The following is a 20,478-nucleotide window of genomic DNA, read 5'->3' on the forward strand; positions in this document are numbered from 1 at the left end:
ATTGGAGAAAAGCGTGTCATGGTGTTTATGTGTCCTCTGAGTGGACACAGTGATGATATATGCCCCAGGTCTGATTTTCTGAGTTTTGTCAGTGAGGAAAAAAGCAAACTCATTACAGGCCCCGGTGGATTGAAGTTCCAGGGTTTACATGTGACAGGTTAAAAATTCAGGTTAAAAATTGTAAAAATGCTTAAAATGTCTATCATACACAGTTGGAAAGCATTTAATAGTGAAATTACAAGAGTAAAAAAAGTAATATTTCATAATGGGTTTTTCATGATTGTTACATAAAGAAAAAAGATTATATACAATATTACCAATTTAACAAGAGTTTAATGATTGCATGATCGATTGCTCTTGACCAGCGAAGAGTTGTGCTCTGCGCTCGCACAGTGATGACGTGGGATATTGGTTTTGGAGTGGAATAAAGCGAAATGGAGTGAAGACGTCCGCTGCGTCTCCGTCTCTTATTTTAGCTCCCAAAACAACTACGTACCTCTCCCAATATGACGGAGCGGAGGGCGCAACATACACAGGACAATTTGTTAGCCTGTCAAGAGTAACGAACAAGGGACGAGCATTATTTCTGTTCTTAGCAATGATGTCAGAAAAGAAAGATCTTGCATTTCTCAGCTCCTAAATCCTCTCTCTTAATTACTTAATCTGTCTTTATAAGGTTTTTATTTGCCTGTATTAGGTCGATAGTGTCAGCTTCTATAAAGCTGCGTGCTGTCCCAGTAGGACAGTGCAGACAGGTGGGTGAGAGGAGAACGTTGATGGTTGTGGCAACTCATTATTTAATACTACATGCTGTCAAAAGTGCTTTTAGATGCAATATAGTGATTTTCAAGGACAGACAGTAAGTGAAGAAAAAATGTTTGCATTATCTTCCTTGAGAAAATATTCAGCACAACTGAAGATTTTGTCAACTCTAAATGCAGTGACTACAATTTAATAGCTTTTAGAAATAGGTGGTCTTACATTTCTGTATAATTTAAATGCTTACATCGTAAATCTATAGTTCATTTTATTCAGTTAACAAAAGAAAAAAATTACTGTTGTCGATGGTTTGGATTGGTTTACAGCATGTGAAGAAAAAAAAATGGAGCAAGCAGGGAAAGTGCTGGTGTCTTGACGACCAGATTGCATATGGTGTCCATCACAAGTCGTCATTACCCCCTGGCTGCACGCTCTCAACCTGTCATCTCATGCAGCATCCTCTCTCACTGACCTTTTTAGCTGAGAGACAACAAGCCCTTCAGCCCTCCTCTTGCTTTTCTGCTGCCTTCCTCTTCTGTCTCATCCGTGTGCATAACCTTAACACATGACATGTGTGCATCTTCAACAGGCTTTTTTTTTTGTTGTTGTTGTTGCTGCTCTATGCATCCTTCTTCTTTACCAATCATCCACTTTCTGCTTTGACATTTGACATTGAACTTGTGGACTCACTTTAATTATCAACAGGGCATCAATGCAGCACTCGTCTCTCTTATTTAGACTTCCGAAGGTAGTCTGAATAAGAGATTTTATCATCCTAGAGAACAACTTTTTTTTAGTTTAGAGAAAACCAGCAGTGTATCCACATTTGCAAGCACCCTCCTTTTGCCTTGAATAAAGATAAATGTCTACACACTCTTCTTATTTGTTTTGTTGTCTACTAATAAGCTCTTAGGATTAGAATTAATAGAAATGATTGCTGTCAAATCCAAATAATTTTGGTGACAACAAAAAAAAAAAGAAATCTATATTGATGAGACAACTAACAGCAGAGAGAACAGGCAAATCAACAAATCGGGAAGTCATCACATACTCTTATAAGTGCTTATTGTTAATGTGTTATTAAAACACACAGCACAAAGTATTTTATGGACATTTTCAACACATATTGTATTTAATTTTTTACTTCTGTTACGAAATTAATGTAAATAGTTATAACTATGTATAAATTCCATCCCAGTATACACTGAATATAAGATACTGTGATCCAGCTGTGTGTCACAATTTAGACCTTGTCAAAGAAGCTTATATTCTTACATTTTGTCATTTCTCTTCCACTTCTAACACATAAACATGAAAGACAGGATTGTCATTTAAAGCCTAATATATCGAACACACTGTCAGGTGCTATAGCAGTGAGTTGATCATTGCTTGTAGTTTGCTTGGAAGTGGTCATGATGACTAATCAGTGTTTGCATAAATGCCATTTGTTGCTCTCAACCTCATGTTTCTTTTGTAATACATGTCTAACACGCATAAATCGTTCGACGTCAGTTATAAAAATGTTTCAAACTTTTTTAATTTGAGTGATAAAGTGTTAGAGCAGTTTCTGCTGCAAAAAGATGCTCCCTCTCTCTTCATTCTGCTTTTCTGAGCCTCGGGTTGTACCTGTTTGTTTGCATGCAAATGCAATCACTTTGTGCATTCACAGTACTTTGTATGTTATCATGTATTTATTGTAATCTGGAAACCATGAATAGTTAATCTGAGTCTTGTGTCTTTCGCATTTGCATAAACTGATCTGTTGCCATAAACAGTGGGATTCAGAACAGTAAGTAACCGAGAGAATTGCCAAAATCAGTCCCAGCCCTGAGTTTTAAAAACTACGACTAATCACCAGACAAAATAACACAAACATTTTATTACAAAAGAAAAAGAAAAAGGAAGGAAATATATCATTTGCAGCTTGGCACATTAGGATGCTGCTTCAGTGCATCTGCTCTCCTCTCCGTCCTCTGTGCTCCATCAGCCATTCGTGTACTGAAAAGGTCAATTAATTTGGAACTCTTTGTTGCATCTGCCAGCAGAGCTTTTTCTTGCCTCCGCAAGCTTTTTCTGAAACACCTCTTATTTTTTCAGTCCATCTCAACTCAAATCTAGTTTAGTCCACCAACTCCAGAGGTCATGTGATAAAACCTTAGTCAAAATTTTGCTAGAACAGGCAAAAAAAAAAAGGAAGGGTGAAGCAAAGGGCTTGATGTGTTTTTGTAGCTTGTATTTAAGGTTGTAAGAAAAGGCTGAAGGAAAATGACAGCACTGGGTGGGATTTAGGGACAGATTTTGCAGCAACAGACTGCTGCTTGCAAGCAGTTCTAGCAGCCAAAAAGAAAAAAAGGCTTCATCATAAATACAGTGTAATGATAACTAATGTATAGTTTTTAATTTTGTTATTTATATTTCTATTTTTCATTGTTTTTATTTAAAGTTTTTATTAGCATTAAATTTTTTTCTTTTTTCTAAATACCCACTTTCAACATCTCAACACACATACGATGATTTTATAAAAATTCCCAAAATTGTGTTAAAGTTGGGCTTTCCAGTTAATCTGTAAACCCATTATCTTATGACAGCTTTAACGTTAGCTGAAAGAAAACTTACAACGTCCGCTTACAACCAAGTCGTCTTTACACTAGGAGTGTTTCTTCACTGAGGCACAGCTCTGCTTAACCGAATGAGAGATGGACCAAGTGAGAAACTCTGAATTAGCTTTGTCTTTATTTCCGCTTCAGACACACAGACTACAGAGAGTGGGCAACATTTAGAGAAATTGGACTCATCTACACACCGGTAAAGTTATTTAACAACCTCTGTTAGCATGCATTTGTCATGTCCCTTCCTCAGTCAACAATGTGTCTTCATGGTTTTTTGCCATCAAATTCAAAATGAGATATTTCCCATGACACAGTAAAATGGTTTGAGCATCTGACATGACTCTTACAATTAACTGTATTTTGACGACACTAGGACTAAGGTCTTCCCAAAGTGAGCTCTTCGTCAGCCACCTTGCTAAGAATCTCCTCCAGGCTGTTTTCATCATCATCTCACTGTCTCTGTTGGTACCCAAATCATGAGCTTAAAAAAGTAAGAAACAAGATCAGTCACTTAAAAATATGATATGTAAAACTTACCAAAAGGGGGTTAAAAATAACAAATGATGTGTGACACATAAACATAGAGGGAAAAAAAAGGAATATAGAAGTTAAATCTTAAGTTTAACTTTCTTGATTTGGGGCTGATTGTTTGTGTTTTAGTTTTCATCAGATAATCAAAAGGAATGTTAAGAAAACTGAACCAGACATTTTTGGTTAAGAGGAGCTAGAAGACTGTATCAATGATTTTACCTCAAAATCATTGCTGTCTTTCCTTTTTTTTTATTTTAGTTGAACAGTTTGAGGACTATGATGCAAGGCCTCTACCACTGCAGCCAATACACCTAACAAGTGCATAGCTTTTAAATCCGTTTGATCAAACTTAAATAAGACATCTAAAGACATCAAAATGGCTTCCACTAAGCCCTCATTGCCCTAATTCTGCACATGCAAGGTATCGAGCAAAGATCAGACCAGTTCTTTTCAGTATTGAGTATCAATATCTTCTAGGATAAGAGCAGCAGGAACTGTGCACGCTAAGCTTTTTCTAGCAGACATCTAGCAATACGGCACCCTCAGCGTTCCACTGATTATTCGGTTCACTCCTCATAAACCCCGCTAATCACATTCATCATGGATGAGAAGCCTGATCTATTGGAGATTAGATCAGTCAACACTCATCTGTGTTGAATAAGTGATTTCTGCAGTTCAGGGGACCTTCCACATGAGAGGATCTGCAATCACTTTGTGACCAAAAGGATTCATTTTCATGCCTGGAATGCTTTGATTTTAACATTTATTTAACAAAAACTGATCTGAACATATTGCTCCAAGTTGTCATTATTCGTGCACTAAGCTTTAACATTTTTAGGTCGTAAGTTTTATATGTGACTTAATTTTGCCGCATCAACCTCCAAAATGTGACCTGTTTATGAAAAGTCTGATTCATTATTAACAGGTTGTGTTAAATTTTGTTGTGACATAGTCTTCAGTATATTTCAGTGTAATGGCCTTCTGGGGATTTACTATGCTCTGTGGTTTCTGTCTTTCTTCATCATCACTAAGGGATGGAGATGTTTCATTATGATGATTTTTGCAGTAACCATCCTGCTGATTTTCCATCTTTAGAGTGTAAGTGAACATTTAATGGATCGTTTTATCGTTCTTAATAAATTAGCTTGTATTGATGGCTTTCATTTCCATTTCATTCTAATAAAAATATAAACTTCTTTTGCAATTATAATAACATCCCTGCTCATAGGCAAAATAGATGGTATAAAAAAAGCATTCAGTTAACTGTACATTTGCAGCTTCGGTGCAGCAAGTACTTGTAGGTGTTCCTTTTTCTTTTTTCAGACAAAGCCTTTCTGCATTTTCTTGTGTTCAGACTTATGAACCTATATAAATTCCTTCTTTAGTAAACAAGACACAAAATCATCCCATCTGCCAAAATTGAGTAATGAAAACTATTCTTGCTATTTTTCACATTGTCATCATCTTCTCAAAAAGAATTTATTCATACATAAAATTGAATTTCACCTTTCTGAGACAGTTGAATAATTTCTAGAGTTGGGTGTATTTATTATCACTGCATAAATAGAAGTGCATAGAATTTCATTATTCAGCGTGTGTATTTCCAATTTTGGGTTTTAAATTTGGACTTACTTATGGTGCACAATGGTGCACAGCGAATTGCACTGTGGCCTCAAAGTGAGAAGGTTCTGCTGGCTGGCCCTCATTAGTTTGCTGTCTAAAGACATCCATATAGAGTTAATTGGTTTTATTCAGCTTTTATGAGCTGGCTGATTTTAAAGGCCTCTCATCCATTTCTAGCTGCCCCAGTGGCATCAATACATGTAAGCAGGCATAAGTAATGAATGGATGATGGTTCAAACATGCCGTTAACTGTTTATCCTTTTATTTGTTCCTCCACCTCCAAACAGACCTTCCTCCTCCAGCCACAAGAGAGCGCCCTCCAGGATGTAAGACAGTGTTTGTTGGTGGTCTGCCAGAGAACGCCACAGAGCAGATCATCATGGAGGTCTTCGGACAGTGCGGTGATATCACAGCTATACGCAAAAGCAAGAAAAATTTCTGCCATATCAGATTTGCCGAGGAGTTCACCGTGGATAAGGCTCTTTTCCTGTCTGGTAAACCTCTTGAATCTACATCTCTTCCATTAATTTTATCACTTTGATAGTTTGAAAGTGAACCTCATTTATAATTTTTTTCAAAAATATTATTTTACTAATAGTTGAAGTTCTTCAGGGTTTTGATGGTCATAAAATTCTTCATGTTTATGAAAGAAAATGTAGCTTCCTGATAAAACTCTGAGTTCTGTGAAACCAAAGAGAACTTGAGTTGAGTGCACCAGTAACTGAGGTCAGGATAATGCTGCACAGACACCTAATTTTGCAATCTGGAGCTTAATGTGAATTCGGGATGAGTACAACAGTGAAAGTCCTTGTTTCACAAAGCATTTTAAATTTGCTGGAGCTTTGATTTGCGCTTTCATCTGTGTAGGAAAAGTTGGCGAGGCTTATGCTGAACTCATGCACAAAAAATGTGACTTTTTTTTTTTTTTTTTAACTGAAGTTGAAATTAGTAAAACTTCTCAACAAGGGCAAATTTTAGATTTGTTTTTGGACATTTCTTTTCAGAAACATTTAAAATTTGAATGAAATTAGGAAGAACACAATGTACCTGCACAGTTTTCTCTGTTCTACACTCTTAGATTTGTAATTCCAGACACGAGTAGTTAAGAGTCAGAGTTCAGCTGCAGTCAACAACAAGCTCAGACGACAGAAGAAATAAATGTCTATTAAGTTTTAAAAAGCATCTCAACTAACCATGTGGGTGCAGTTTATGCTTTCTTATCTAATCTCTATTTTCTCAGCAGCCCACAGACCTTACACATCCCCAATCTCTTTCTGCAAACTGATGGCCACACATTCCTGCTTTCAAAACCCCACTTAGATAAGCGGCCGAATCCGGAGTATCCCCAGAACTGCTGTGCTTATATATGTGCAAATTCATGTGTGTGTTTGAATGAGAGATTCCTTGATTTGGACTGCCATTATTCTTAGTCAAATGTGGGAGCTGAGGACCATATATTAGAGTGATGACAGAGTCGTGCACTTTCCCCATAAATAAAACCCCACCCACACACACAGATGCACACGCAATCACACAGAGTCTGTGCAAACGACAGTACCCAGCAACAGCATGCACTCAAGCAACTCCAGCACACCGACATCTCCTGATATGAAATATTGAAGAAGTGGTAGATTGAGAGCCTGAAGCAGAGCAGACTTAAGTAGAAACCCCTGAACTTTTACTCATTTCTTTTCCTGTTTGTGTTAGGATCATCCAATATCCTCACCCCTTTCCCCCTATCTATATCTAACCTCATCACAGGGCACTCTCTGATCATTTCAAGTAATTAAATCTCAAAATTGGCAAGATTCCCCTTCAATCTACAACTGGCTATTAGTGAAAACTAAGTAAGGAGGATAGAGTGAGGATAAGTGGGAAGTAGAGTGGATAAGAGGAGTTAATGAGGGATATTGTGGTCTTCCAGTACCACCAGAGAAGTAATTGGCCTCTCTAGGTCTCTCTTGTGTATTGACAAAAGAATGCAGGTGGGTGTTGTGTGAAAACCTACAGCCATGGTATATCTTATCAAACAAAAAGATCCAGTAAAAATAGATTATGTATCCTCAAATACTGATCTATACATTAATTTGTTCTGTTTGTTTGTTTTTTGTAGCACAGAAAAAAAAAACTCCACAACACAAACAGTACTACTCATTTGGGAGCCCCATTGGTTTAATATGTCTTTTTCCAGCATTATATCGCGATTCAGGTCAATCAAATTCATGCCTCAGGTCATGTTTTTCATCTGGAGTGAAACACTTTATGGTGCCCCTAATTCATTTATAATAGTATTTTTTTCCTTTTTTTGTGTTTTTTGTATGAACGGTATAGAAGATGTAACACCACGCAGCTGGCTTTCCACCAGCTGCATGGCGTGTGCATAAAAGAAATACTAGGTCCCAGTTGTGTGTGTGTGTATTTACACCACTGACCTCTCTACTGCCTGCAGCGTTTTTATATTGTAATGCCTTTGCTAATGAACATCATTTTTTGTGTAGTCCATGGTTGATATGATTTGAAAAGCCAAGTCATAAAAGCTGTAATTTAAAAGAGAACATGTAAGCAATATTTTTCATGTCTGTATCCTATAACCTCCCACTGAAACAAGAGCACTATGTTTTATTGTTGCTGTTATGAGCTTAATATGACAACCAGCATTTTCAATAGTTGTGTATTGTTTCTGAGAGTCCTGGCCCTTACCTTAAGTAATGAAAAATAACTTAAAATAATAAAAAAAACTTTATTCTGCACACAGCAGCTATGCTTACATCTTGACTGGATGTGTCAAGCAGCTGGTTTTCATGCTCTAATCAGTTAAAATGGGAGCTGAACTGAAAACCACAATGTTCGGCACACTCGGCTAGTGGCAGCTGATGTGAAACCAGCCTAAGACATATTTTCACTGTGATTGATAAGTGAGCGTGGTTTCATAAGACACTGATGTGAACATGATGTGTGAAATTGACAGCTGTCCAAAATTACAAGCATTCAGGGCCTGTATCACTGGTGTGAAGCAATGTGATTTCTGAGTTTTACCAGAGATATGTTCTTCATATTCTTCTTTTTTTTTTCTTTGTTCTCAGCTGTCAATAACTAATTAAAATTCTAAAAGATTTTAGCCTTGCTAAAGCAGCAGTAGTCATGCACATTTACAAAAGCTTTCGTCACATTTCAATCCCACACTATGGTGCTGCAAAATAGATGTCCTTGTTAAGTAATTAAGTGTTCCTATTTTGTTGGTACATTGACCAAAGGCAGTTCAGTCATGCCTTGAAAGGACTGCTAACAAGCTGTTGTCAAGGAAGCCTTTATATGATAACTAAGCAAGCTCGGCTTTAGAAAGCACGTTCAAATGTGTTGCAAAACATCTTCATCATCTTAACAACATATATTTAAGCCTAGTACATATACACGTCTGCTGTGAATACATGCAGTGCATGCAAACAAGATAGCCTTGGGGCAAAAACAGCAACTAAAACACACATGAATTAAAAATGCTGTAAATATAGACAAGTGTTTCTGAGACGAAAAAGAGTGAAAATGAACTAAAATGTACCTACTTTATGGTTGATGTTAGTGTCTCACCAGTTAACCCCACTCTGTAATTTTTTTAAACATCCAAGAATAATTCCTGAAGCACATCAAGGACCTGCAGAATGAACAGCAACCAAACAACTATAAAAGTGACATTGGTGTCCATGCACACAGATTACCTCACTTAAATCAATAAGTTCCCTATCCTGCCATCCGCTGCTCCTCATATCTTTGCTTCTCCCTTTATTCCTTATCTACTGCTTTTTTGGTTTTGATTTTTAAAGTCAACACTCATCTGTCCCCAGGTTATCGAATCCGTTTGGGTTCCAGCACAGACAAAAAAGACACTGGTCGACTTCACGTGGACTTTGCCCAGGCCAGGGACGACCTGTATGAATGGGAGTGTCGCCAGCGCATGTTAGCCAGAGAGGAGCGTCACCGGCGCAAGATGGAGGAAGATCGCCTCCGGCCACCATCCCCTCCGCCAATTGTCCACTACTCTGAACATGAGTGCAGCCAGCTGGGGGACAAGATCAAAGGTAGACACCTGTGAACCATTTACCACAATATATGATGGCACAAATAGAAAAAGAGAGCATCTTCAAAAAGAAAACATTATACGTTGAAGAACAGCTTTTTTCGTCTTGAACAGCGGCGTCTTACTCTGACAGAGCTGCTGTGATGTTCTAACAAACTCTTGGAATTTCTTCTCAGAAGTTGTTACATAAGCCTTCTAACCATAGTGTATCAGTTCCCTCTACCCTCATCTTCCACCTCTCTGCTTGTTCTTTTCCATTTTCCCCTCTAAGCTCTCCTTTCTCACTCTTTCAGCTTTCTGTGGGGTTTCTGGCTGAATAAACTTATTTCACTAATGAGCGATGGCACTTCCAGATCTCAGTCACAGACGCCAGATGACAACATAGCTGTGACTTTCTGCCTCTCTACCATCTGCATGCGTCTTTTTCCGCTTTCCTTTCTTTGGTGAGAGGAACTTCAACCCTTGTGTTGCCTTGGCCAAGATTTTTTGTTTTTTCTTGATTGCTTTGAGCTGCTGTGAAAATCCCATCTACTTACTGCAGATTTGAGTGTACGTTATCCTGAGTGTTTATCCAGATGGGAAAAAGGGTTGTGGTGTTTACCAATGTGCTCCAAACTCAATTTTAGGCTGTGATAAAATACCACTTATAAATGGGTTTCATACTGTTTTTTTCCTCCCAGCTACCATTGCAGTTAGTGGTGTTGTTTTGTTGTTAAAAAAAATACTGTTTTACTGTTGTCATTTTCATCTAAAGTAATAGCACATCAGAGCTGTCCTTGGGTTATTTTTTATCTTTTCTGTATCACCTTGATCTACTTAAACTTATTTTTTTCTGTAATGAAAATAACTATCTACCAGAAAGAGGGGTGTACAGTACAGTTTCATGAGTTATGTCCTTCACAGTACATTTTCCCCCGATTTTATTCACCATCTTAAATCTCATTGGAGTGCATAGGAAATGTGTCATTTTTGCTTACCCATATCACCCCAGAACTCTTTATTTTACTGTGTCCCTACCTCTTGGACAGATGACGGCAAATTTCCAGAAGCGGTGCGTGTGCTGTTTACCTGGCTGGAACGAGGCGAAGTCAACCGCAGAAACGCAAACAACTTCTACTCCATGATTCAGTCCTCCAACAGCCACATCCGCCGGCTGATGAGCGAGAAGAGTCAGCATGAGAAGGAGATGGAAGAGGCCAAAGACAAGTTCAAAACTGCTCTGGCTGGCATACTCGCACAATGTGAGTTTTACCTCTAACATAAATTACTGCCTTGGATGTATGATGCAATATACAATGAATTCACAGTAAACAAAGTTTTGATTAGGACCAAGCAGCAACTGTCCTTATCAAGACTTGTTCAGGTCAGAAGCAGGGTGAAAAGAAATGAGTCAGATAATTTCTTTGCTGTAGCATGCACCATCTAGTATACAGCTAGACAAAGGAAAAAATCCAGATTAAGTCTCTTGCGCCTAAATCCAGTAAAACAAAAAGTAAGTGAAATTTCTCACAGCTTAATGTAGATTTTTGTGAATATGTCCTCACTGTACCCTCACGTTCTGGATTTAAAGGCTATTGAATTAAGTAGAATCACATGATCCACCATGTTTTATGTAATTTGTTGATTGGAGTATCACTAAATGGTAAGTTAAATTTCTTTCCTACTGTTGTTGGGGAGGTGTCCCTCTTGCTCATCTGGTTGGAGGGGAACACTAGTGTTGTTTTTAAGTAACAAATAATAAATAATCAGAGGAATCTTAACAGAAGATTAAGCTCGTCTTCAGGTATAAACCGTAAGTAACCCAAAGATTTTTTTTATTTTTTTATTTTTTATTTTGGGGAAGGGCTGCAAGAATGCAATGGAAGCTAAACATGGACTGAAAATGCATGCTTCGTTCATTTTAGCTCTTGGAAAGCCAAAGGCAAAATACTGTGCTCCTGCAGCCCCCACCTTTGACAGCTTTGGCTCTGCAGCTGCTTGTTTACACAGCCTCCGGCACTCTGTGTCCACATGTCACACCACATGCATGTTAAATAAAATGTAAACATCCTTGAAGAGATTCTTCAGTTGTTGTTTCATACATTGTTTATTAGGAAAATAATACACATTGAATACCTAGAGGATGGGTGCGAGTTTGTGTTTGTACAAGCCAGAAAAAGTTTTGTTTTTTTTTCTGCCCACCCGGAATGATGTTGCTTTCCTTTTCAGTGCATTTCGGGTCCTTTGCATTATAACTCAGAGCTCGTGGGGAGATTTAACAGATTTGTCTATAGAACAGCTGCTCTCACAGCTGGTATAGTTTGTTTACTGTCTGACTGACCCTCCAGATAGGCTGTCTGGGGTGGAATTTATCAATACTCAAATCACTAAAAAATACATTTCAAAGATTTCTGGAAAGAGCGTTCCCTTCCCAAACACAGTGTGCAAACCTCACTCTGGAGACTTTTTACATGAGCTTCTTTTTACTTTGTTGACAACAAGAAAAGTTAAAAAAAAAAACGTTTACATAGATTGTATTTGCATATGAGCACACTGGCCTGAACGTGGCCCTCTATAGCACATCACTTCTTTGCTTTCACCATCGATCTGCTCATCAAATTACAGGGTGCTGGGAAGATGCTATTGATCCCTGACCTGTCCTGGCTCTTACCACACTAAAAAAAAAAAACACACACACATTTTAACACTGAACCAGCAATCTTTATTGACTTCCTTGTGTGTACACTAGGACCTTAGAAACACACCGACCACCCAAACTGTTCTCCGTGACCACTTCTAACAGAGTTTGTAGCTGATAGGGGAATGTTGATAAACTGGAGCCAAGATAAAATCTGACCCAGAGCAGATCACAGCACATGTAAGATCAGTAAGGACCTCAGAGGAGAAGCTTTTGCCTACTTTTAATCAAACACTTTGACCCAAAGAAGCTCACTCAGCTGAATCCTGGCTCCTGGCTTAAGTTTCTACACGGTAACTGACTTTATAGCTACGGCTGTGCTGAAGGTTTAAGTACCGGGACTTGAAACATACTTTCGTTCTATTAAGATAAAAAGGGGCATCGGCTCAGGAAGGAAAAGTAATCAGGACCGCTGTATCACTGCGGTAAGATGGTGTCCTTGGGTAAGGTTCTTAAGAGCTCACCTCTGCAGTGGAGCTGTGCTGTGGTCAACAGTGGCAGACTCTGAAGAGGTTATTTTTGGCAGCTGGCAGTCGCTGAGCAAAGCTGACACATCCGACTCGGAGAGAAAAGGTTCACAGAAGAAAATTGAGGATATGTTGATGGCTAAATCAGCCGTAATCTAAAGACAGTAGGATGAACTCTAATCTCTATAGTGTCATGTTGAATAAGCATAATAGCCTACAAACACACAGTTGCCTCTGTGTCTCTGCCTTATTCAAACGTATAATAGCTATTATTCATGGCAAACAGTTGTTTAAATTAAGACCGCAGCCTTGTTGTCCTGTTTTGTGGTGGATGGTTTAATATTTAGCACTGCAGACAGATAAACAGTAGGCCTTTATTCCCACAGGATATTAAACTGACATTGATTACCTCTGGCTTTTGTCAAAATGTCCATTACAAACAGGTACAAATCTTTAGTTATTCAGCAAAATATGATTTCTGGCCTGTGATGGCTGTAAGGAAAATGTGATTTTTTTTATTCTATCATTTCTAATTTGTCTTGCAGTTGTTGAGATATTAGTCCTCTGAACTGTACAGTCTTGCACAGTCAGTCATAGGGATGTAATGTATTTAAAAGTTGTTAGATTTCATGTAGTCGGGCAGCTAGCAGCTGTGGAGCTAAGCTGCTGTTAGAGGCAACAAGGCTTCATTCTGCATGAAACCAGTTGGACACATTGCCAGTGTGTGCTGGATGAATGTAGGATTTATTGTCATTTTATATTGTGGGAACTATTTTACCAACCTTCCATACGATGATGCAGCAGCATGAGATGGTAAGTACAGCACACGCATGCATGTGCGCTCGCAAGTACACACACACAGATACACAAACAAGCACACACAGAGTTCTTTACATCCTTAGTTGACTCCACTTTCTCACTCCTCTGCTCCCTCCCAAATGCCCTCTGTCTTTCTCTGTCTCTGTCTCTGGATGGTCTCTGGTCCCTCCCTGCATCCTGCCACAGTTGAACAGATTGTGTCTGTATTCCAAGCTGCTTCCAAACAAAAGGCATGGGACCATTTCTCCAAAGCTCAGCGCAAGAACCTGGACATGTGGCGCAAACAAGCAGAGGTTGGTGCACCTTGATTTAATTCTGTTGTTCATATAAATTATGGATAGACTTTCTTTAGTTTTGCTCAGTATCTAACTCTGTGGAAAAGTTCCTAATTTTTCTATTGCTAGTTTTAAATTTTCTATTTGTGTCACATTATGAAACAAAGTGACATAAAAAGTGATTCTAAATAAAAAGGACTTACTTAAAAACTTAGTTAAAATGAAACAAGGCTACAGAAATGGTGTCTGCTCACTGCAGCCAGTGTGAGATCCAGATACAGAAGTCCAAACACCTGCCCTCTCCTCCAAACCCCCCCTCCCTCCACCTCTATCCTCCTCCATGAAGGAATACAAGATCATGGGTGAGTTTGTTTCCCCCTGTAACAGTGTCCCAGACACAGGTAAATGTCGTATTGCTCTAGTGAATTTTAAAATGGGTAAATAATGTAAGAGGAGCATCTTGAGAGCTGAAAGCATTTCCAAATGAAAAAGTGTTGTTGTCATCCACTGTCTGCTTGCCATTTTCTTTCTCTGCCAAATGGAACATTAATTGGCATGATGATGCATTGTATGTAATGGAGGGTCTAGATGGTGTTGCTGTCCTGGGTCTAATGGACCATTTATGAACATATCTTGATTGGTAAGTTTCTTTGAACCTCCATATGAAAAACAACTCATTTAAGGTGTCACATAGACTCCTGATAAGACATGCACGAACAATGATAACAGAGCCTGACACGACAGAAGCAACAGTCATCTTGAACAAAAAACCCTCTCTTGATAAGGTAGGTGTTGAAAAGCAAAAATGTTGCTCTAATGCTCAGATTTTTTTGAAGAATTATCCAAATAATTAACCTAAAATTTCTACCCATCCACAGCATCAGTTGTTAGATATTTTTGTTTTATAGCTGCTTGTGTGAAGGTCTCTTAACACGCACTTGATGAAGGAGGAAGATGGATGATGCATGTTTATATGCAAATGCTTGAGTACATGCTTGCTTGTGTGACATTGTTAAGAAACATTTTCTTCCCCCTCACTGATACCTTGAGGATTCCTTAGGGATGTATATACTGGAGTATTATTCTTGGTGGATGCATGTTGTGTATCAGGAAGATTTAAAAAATGCTGACTGGTCCACTTTATATGTACACCCCATGAAAAATGTCCTTAAATTAAAGAAATTCTTTTAAAAAAAACTTTTTTCCTCTACCTATTTTATACTTGGGAGAATAGACTTTGTCTTTGGAATATACGCATACTGCTGTACAGTTGTGCTTCTCGCAGCGAGTCAAGCAAATTATAAGTGACTGTTTTGACTTAAAGCAAAACTACTGATCTTTGACAGATTTTCATATTTTTGTGCCCCCTAACAAAGACTAATTCAACATCTGTCTTGCATCCTGTCTCGCATCATCCTGATGCACGTTCAAAACAGTCAGTTGATATCCAGTTGCTGGCGTGTGATGCAGTGCCCTAGGCTGGGGTGGGGGTTTTGAAGCGTGGTTTCTCAGCCTCAGGACGCTGCAGGACAACAACAGATCCAAGAATGGACTTAATATGCCATCAAAATGAGTCAAAAGCACAGAGTTTTAAGGCAGAAACTTATCTAATGTAACTTTTATTCATGTCTGATTTTTAAAGATCTTTTATTTGCAGTAAATGTAAAGGTCAGATATTTTTTTTAAATGCAGACCTTTAAATTAAAATTAAACTTCTCTAAAAGAGCCCAACTTAATTAAGAAAACAGACTAATGGTATTTGATATGAAGTACTCAGAAGATAGTACCCTGACTTTGCAGGTTGCAGCATCACCTTAGCTTCATTTTAGCTGCAACATACATCCTGTTAGAAAAATGACACTGTATACTGTTTGTCCTCAAGTTACCTGGTTTGCTGGTTATCTTATGGTAGCAGCTAAAGCACTTTTTAATAAGATTCTGTTAATGTTAATTGCATACTTAAAGATGTTTTAATATTTAGGGACAAATATGCAGGAAGCAGTGTTTCTTAAATGTCTTAATTTGAAACAGAGCCCTTATTCTCTATGGGTGAACAGTGTTGGCTTCTTTCTTATGCAAATATTTTTAAGCTCAATATTCATTTGCATCTGAGCTTTGTTTGGTTTGCAACAACTTCATAAACAACATCTTCATATCTCACTATATGCTTGTATTTTTTCATCAGCTGCTGTATTTCTGCTCTCTGTCATTTACTGCTGAGTGCACTCACCCTGTCTGAGCTGAAAGCCGCTGCCTTTGGTTATATATGAAGAGGCAATAAGAGCTGTAAGATGCAACCATACATTCTGTATGAAGGTCAGAGAACAATAATAACAGGCTTCAAGTGGTGGGGGGAAAAAGCTGCATTGAGCTGCAGAGGTGGATGTTTAGTTGGATTCATCTCAGCTGATATTTTTTTTTCTTTTCAAATCCGAAACATGGTGTAATGCTCCAAATCAAAGGCATGGTCTCTTGCCAGCCTGTTGTCACATTGATCATTTATACCTGCCTTAGAGGCTGCAGAGCTGGCAGCCACTGGTCAGCATAAAGAGCATAGGTGAGTAAAGTCCGTTGTTTTGGACTCATTCATCATCAAATAGTCACTGAGTTTCCCTCTCAGTCACATTGTGTATTCAGTTTGATTACATGGCAAGGAGGTGAAATATGGAGGAGCAGGCAGTGGTAAGTCGATGCAGCTCCGGGGCAGAGTTGGACAACAGCTGCTTCCTTCAGTCAGAATTTTTATGTGGTGTGTGTGGGTGGGTGTGTGCGCTCCATTCACACCAGTTGGTTATGTTTCCTCCTGTATTTGTGTATGTAAAGTACCTGTTTGACCTCTGCTTTGGGCTTTGGTTGATAACAACAACTGACAGATGGTCATAAGTTTGTTTACTCCCAGGCAACTCTGTGTTTTCAAACTTTCAAAAGTAGTTTTTACCTTCTTTTTATTTATTTTTTTTTATTTATTCTTAAAGACACTCATGTCTGTACTTGTAGTGTTTGTACATACAGAATACCATATATAGTCACAACATGGATCAAAGCCGAATGCAGTGAAAGTAAATAAGTAAATAGATTTAAAAACAATAAATAAATAAATTGCCAGGCTAAGATATCACACAGACACTATACTTCAAATAGCTGCAAGGAAATTTGGCTTTTTCAGTCATTCATTTTTGCATTTTTCAAAATTTCCTCAGCATTAGAGTATTACCTCCATATAGTGGAAATAACTTCAGGAAATCTGTGTAATTTTCTCTCTTATAAACCTGATGGTTTTGAACACTTGTCCATGTAATATTACTTAAGTTATAAAAGGTTAGAGGGGTTTCTTGGGTTAAAAAAAACAGAATTCTGTTGATCTTGGCATAATGACTACACACTCCTCAAACGAGATAGATCTACACAGCCAGATATCAGCAGTTTAAATACAACAGATTCCACCTGTTACTCCCAAAGACAGAGGAACAAGCCCTCAGGACTGGCAGGCTGAGATGGTGGTCCAGCGTTTTAAACAGGATGAGCAAGTGTGTTCCAACTTCTCGGCTTCCTCAGAAAAAATATATCAAAACAAAAATCAGAGTGCTGGAGAGAAGAGTTGAGCAAATGGTCAAACCTCTGATTCAGGAGGAGCAATATGGTTATCATTCTAGTTATGTAACTCTGGACATCTTTTCCCCCTCACAAAGATTGGCTGGGAGGTGTGGAGGAATTTCATGGGTTTTGCAGACAGAAAAAGTTTATGACATCCTTTGTGGTGGTGTATAGGGGTTTTTCAGGATTATGGGTTTTCCTCCTCTTCCGAATGGGCTAGTGAGGGCTTGGTTTGTATTTACCAGCATTAAGTCAGATACATTTCTGGTGTGGGTGGGCCTCTGCCAGGGCGGTTTTTTGTCGCATATGCTGTTTGTATTTCTTATGGGCAGTTTCTTGGTGCAGCCAAGGGAGGGAGGGGTTTTGGGTCTGTCATTTTAGGATTGCACTTTGCTTTTTGCAGATGATGTGGTCCTGTTGGCTTCATCAAATAGATACCAGACGTTAGCAGTCGGGAGTTTGAAGCTCCTGGGATTAGCATTAACACCTCCAAATGTGAGGCCATGGTCCCAGATAGAAAATGGTTGAGGACCCTCTTCATATAGGGGGTGAGTCACTGCCTCAAACGGAGAAGTTTAAGTATCTCAGTCTTGTTCATGAGTGTTGATAGAAAGGAGCGAACAATTGACAGGTGCAGCACCTTCAGTGATGTGGATGTAAGACTGGAGAAAGAGCTGAGTCAGAAGGCTCAATATACCAGTAGCTGTGACTTGATATCCCTTTGGAAGCACTGGTGAAGGTGGCTGGGGAGAGGGAGCTCTGGGGATCACTGCTTAGACTCTTGTCCTCATGACCCAACCTCATATGACAGTCAGAAAACGGATGGATCGATGGAATTTGTTTTCATTATCTCTTTTTTTTTAAGGACTTAAAAAAAAACTTCATACTTCTGCATATGCCGTATTACTTACCAGAAGGAGGACTAGAGTGCATCCCCAAGACATTTCATCTTTGTCTCCTGCACTCCTTTGTTCTGTGCTGGTGTGTTATTGGCAATCCTCAGAGCTCATGCTTAGTATTAACTTTAAACAAGGTTACTTAACCTGTGACTATACTACTTCTATTTCAGCCCCTGCTTGAAAGTGTGTATTGCCTATGAGTATTTGCAGTTTTCACCCACCCGTCCTTTCTTTGTGTTTGCAGGAGATCAGAAATATGCACAATGAGCAGCTGATGGGCATCAGACGAGAAGAAGAGATGGAGATGTCTGATGATGATATGGAGGATGCCCCTGACAGCAAGGACTCAGAGGATTCAGGTATGCATTTGCATGCACGAATCCGCAGTTCAGTGCTTCTGTCATCTTGACAGGACATATACAGATTGAGATCTCCAGAGGATAAGACTGATTGTTGAAAAACTGAGGTAGATGGCTTCGTTTGACTGAGATGACTGTGATCATCCCCCAAGCATCTGACAGCCATCTTACAGCTCTGCATGAATAAAAACATTTTCAAAGGACATCAAGATGCTGACTCCATGCACGCTTTACTGAGTTGATGTTGAACTTGACTGTTGAATGTCATTCGCCCCAGTAAATATACACATAGGAGTGTGTATCTTGAGGCATCTCTTCACACCTGCCAGTTGCCATCAAATTTCAGACTGGGGAACAACTTACAAGCAGGAATCTTATATTTTTCACTGAAAGCGCTTTTTGTGTTTGCTGAAATAACAAAAACTAACGGTGTTGCTTATCTTTCAGTACCCATAAAAATAACCCATGAGTCTAGAGTAGTCACCAGGGCAACATGTAGAAACAGCTCACCACCCCATATAAGGTTATCCATCTTCTTGTACTCTGTGCTTTTCCACGTGTTATTTCCTCTCTCTTCTTCTCTTTTAATCAGGCTGATCTCTGCCATTTGCTAATTTGACAGGATCTCTAATTAGCATGCAAATATATGTAAATTCAGTAGTCAGCTCAGCCCCTTCTCATTTGCAACCTTGCTATTTAGCTATCAGTAATTAGCATTGCTGTCAAAGACCTGTCATACTGCTTGATGCTGCAGGATTAGCTGAGGTAGTGGCTGTTAATGTGACACATCTTGGTATTTGTGTTAACACACCGAGCGTTACACCCCCTTCACTGACTTAACCTTTAAGAAAAGGGGCATGTTTACACGCCAACCTGCCCTGTTAAAAACACCTGTGTTCTGAGTGCAGCCTCTTTAAAAGTGAATCGATGCTATGCCTCTGAGTCATGCGCAGAAAAGCGAGCTCTTATGTATGACTGTATGCCCGAAGGTGTGTGTGCGCACATTCCGGCTCACGCATAACTGCAGGTCGATAGCGCTGCCTGTTATGTAACAGAATCTGGCCAAGCAGTTGACATCTCCTCACGCCAAGCTGATGAGGCTCTCAGATCAATACCCTTCTCACCTCAAACCTTCATTTTGCTTGGAGAGACATACACACAGACCCAGTGTGGACACACACACTCACCCAGCAAGAGTTCATTAACGTTGCCAATGGTCCTTCATGATAGACTGCAGGCAGCACTCATGAACACCTACACATTGCCTAACAAGAAACCCTTTTATGCACACACATACATGCACAAACACACTCATTCGCACAGGATGGGGCTTATATCCCTTTCAGTCAGGGTATTGCCTTTTTTTCTCAGAGCTTCTTCTCTAGCCTTGCAGGAGAGGTGCAAGCCGATAGTACTGCACATCTCTGGAGCTGAGCAGGTCTTATGATTAATAATACTTCCCTCTGTCTAGTCCGTCTGCTCAGTAGGTCAGGTCAGATGTCCAGCAGAGAACTATTGGACAGAACGCTCAAGGATTATTAAAGCTTCCAGTCATTGTATGCTCCAGGTTTTTGGTCTTTGGACACAGGATGTATATAGAAATATCATTGTTCCTCTTGCTTTAGCAGATTGTAATGTGAGAGCTCAAATGCTGATGTTATGAATACAAATGTCATCAAATGCAAATGTCCTTCAAAGTCCAGGCACCCATCAGCTCCTTAATTTAGATGATGGATATTTACTTCATGCAGATGTAACAGGGGTGCAGAGATAAAATTTTTACCTGATATTTAT

General features: G+C 39.1%; 1 protein-coding gene across 6 annotated transcripts in view; it reads left to right on the forward strand.

The window, feature by feature from the left end:
• Positions 1 to 20,478, forward strand: part of enox2 (ecto-NOX disulfide-thiol exchanger 2) — a 185,107-nt gene that overhangs the window by 144,880 nt on the left and 19,749 nt on the right. For 5 of the 6 annotated variants that reach the window (XM_041989987.1, XM_041989990.1, XM_041989986.1 and 2 more), the window contains 6 exons: positions 4,932 to 4,997; positions 5,810 to 6,016; positions 9,362 to 9,595; positions 10,623 to 10,835; positions 13,744 to 13,850; positions 18,570 to 18,684. In XM_041989987.1, coding sequence (XP_041845921.1) covers positions 4,932 to 4,997; positions 5,810 to 6,016; positions 9,362 to 9,595; positions 10,623 to 10,835; positions 13,744 to 13,850; positions 18,570 to 18,684 — 942 coding nt within the window. The remainder of the gene's footprint in view (positions 1 to 4,931; positions 4,998 to 5,809; positions 6,017 to 9,361; positions 9,596 to 10,622; positions 10,836 to 13,743; positions 13,851 to 18,569; positions 18,685 to 20,478) is intronic. The other variant, XM_041989989.1, reaches the window with a different exon arrangement.

Source organism: Melanotaenia boesemani, chromosome 7 (assembly GCF_017639745.1).
Source record: "Melanotaenia boesemani isolate fMelBoe1 chromosome 7, fMelBoe1.pri, whole genome shotgun sequence".
Lineage (NCBI taxonomy): Eukaryota > Metazoa > Chordata > Actinopteri > Atheriniformes > Melanotaeniidae > Melanotaenia > Melanotaenia boesemani.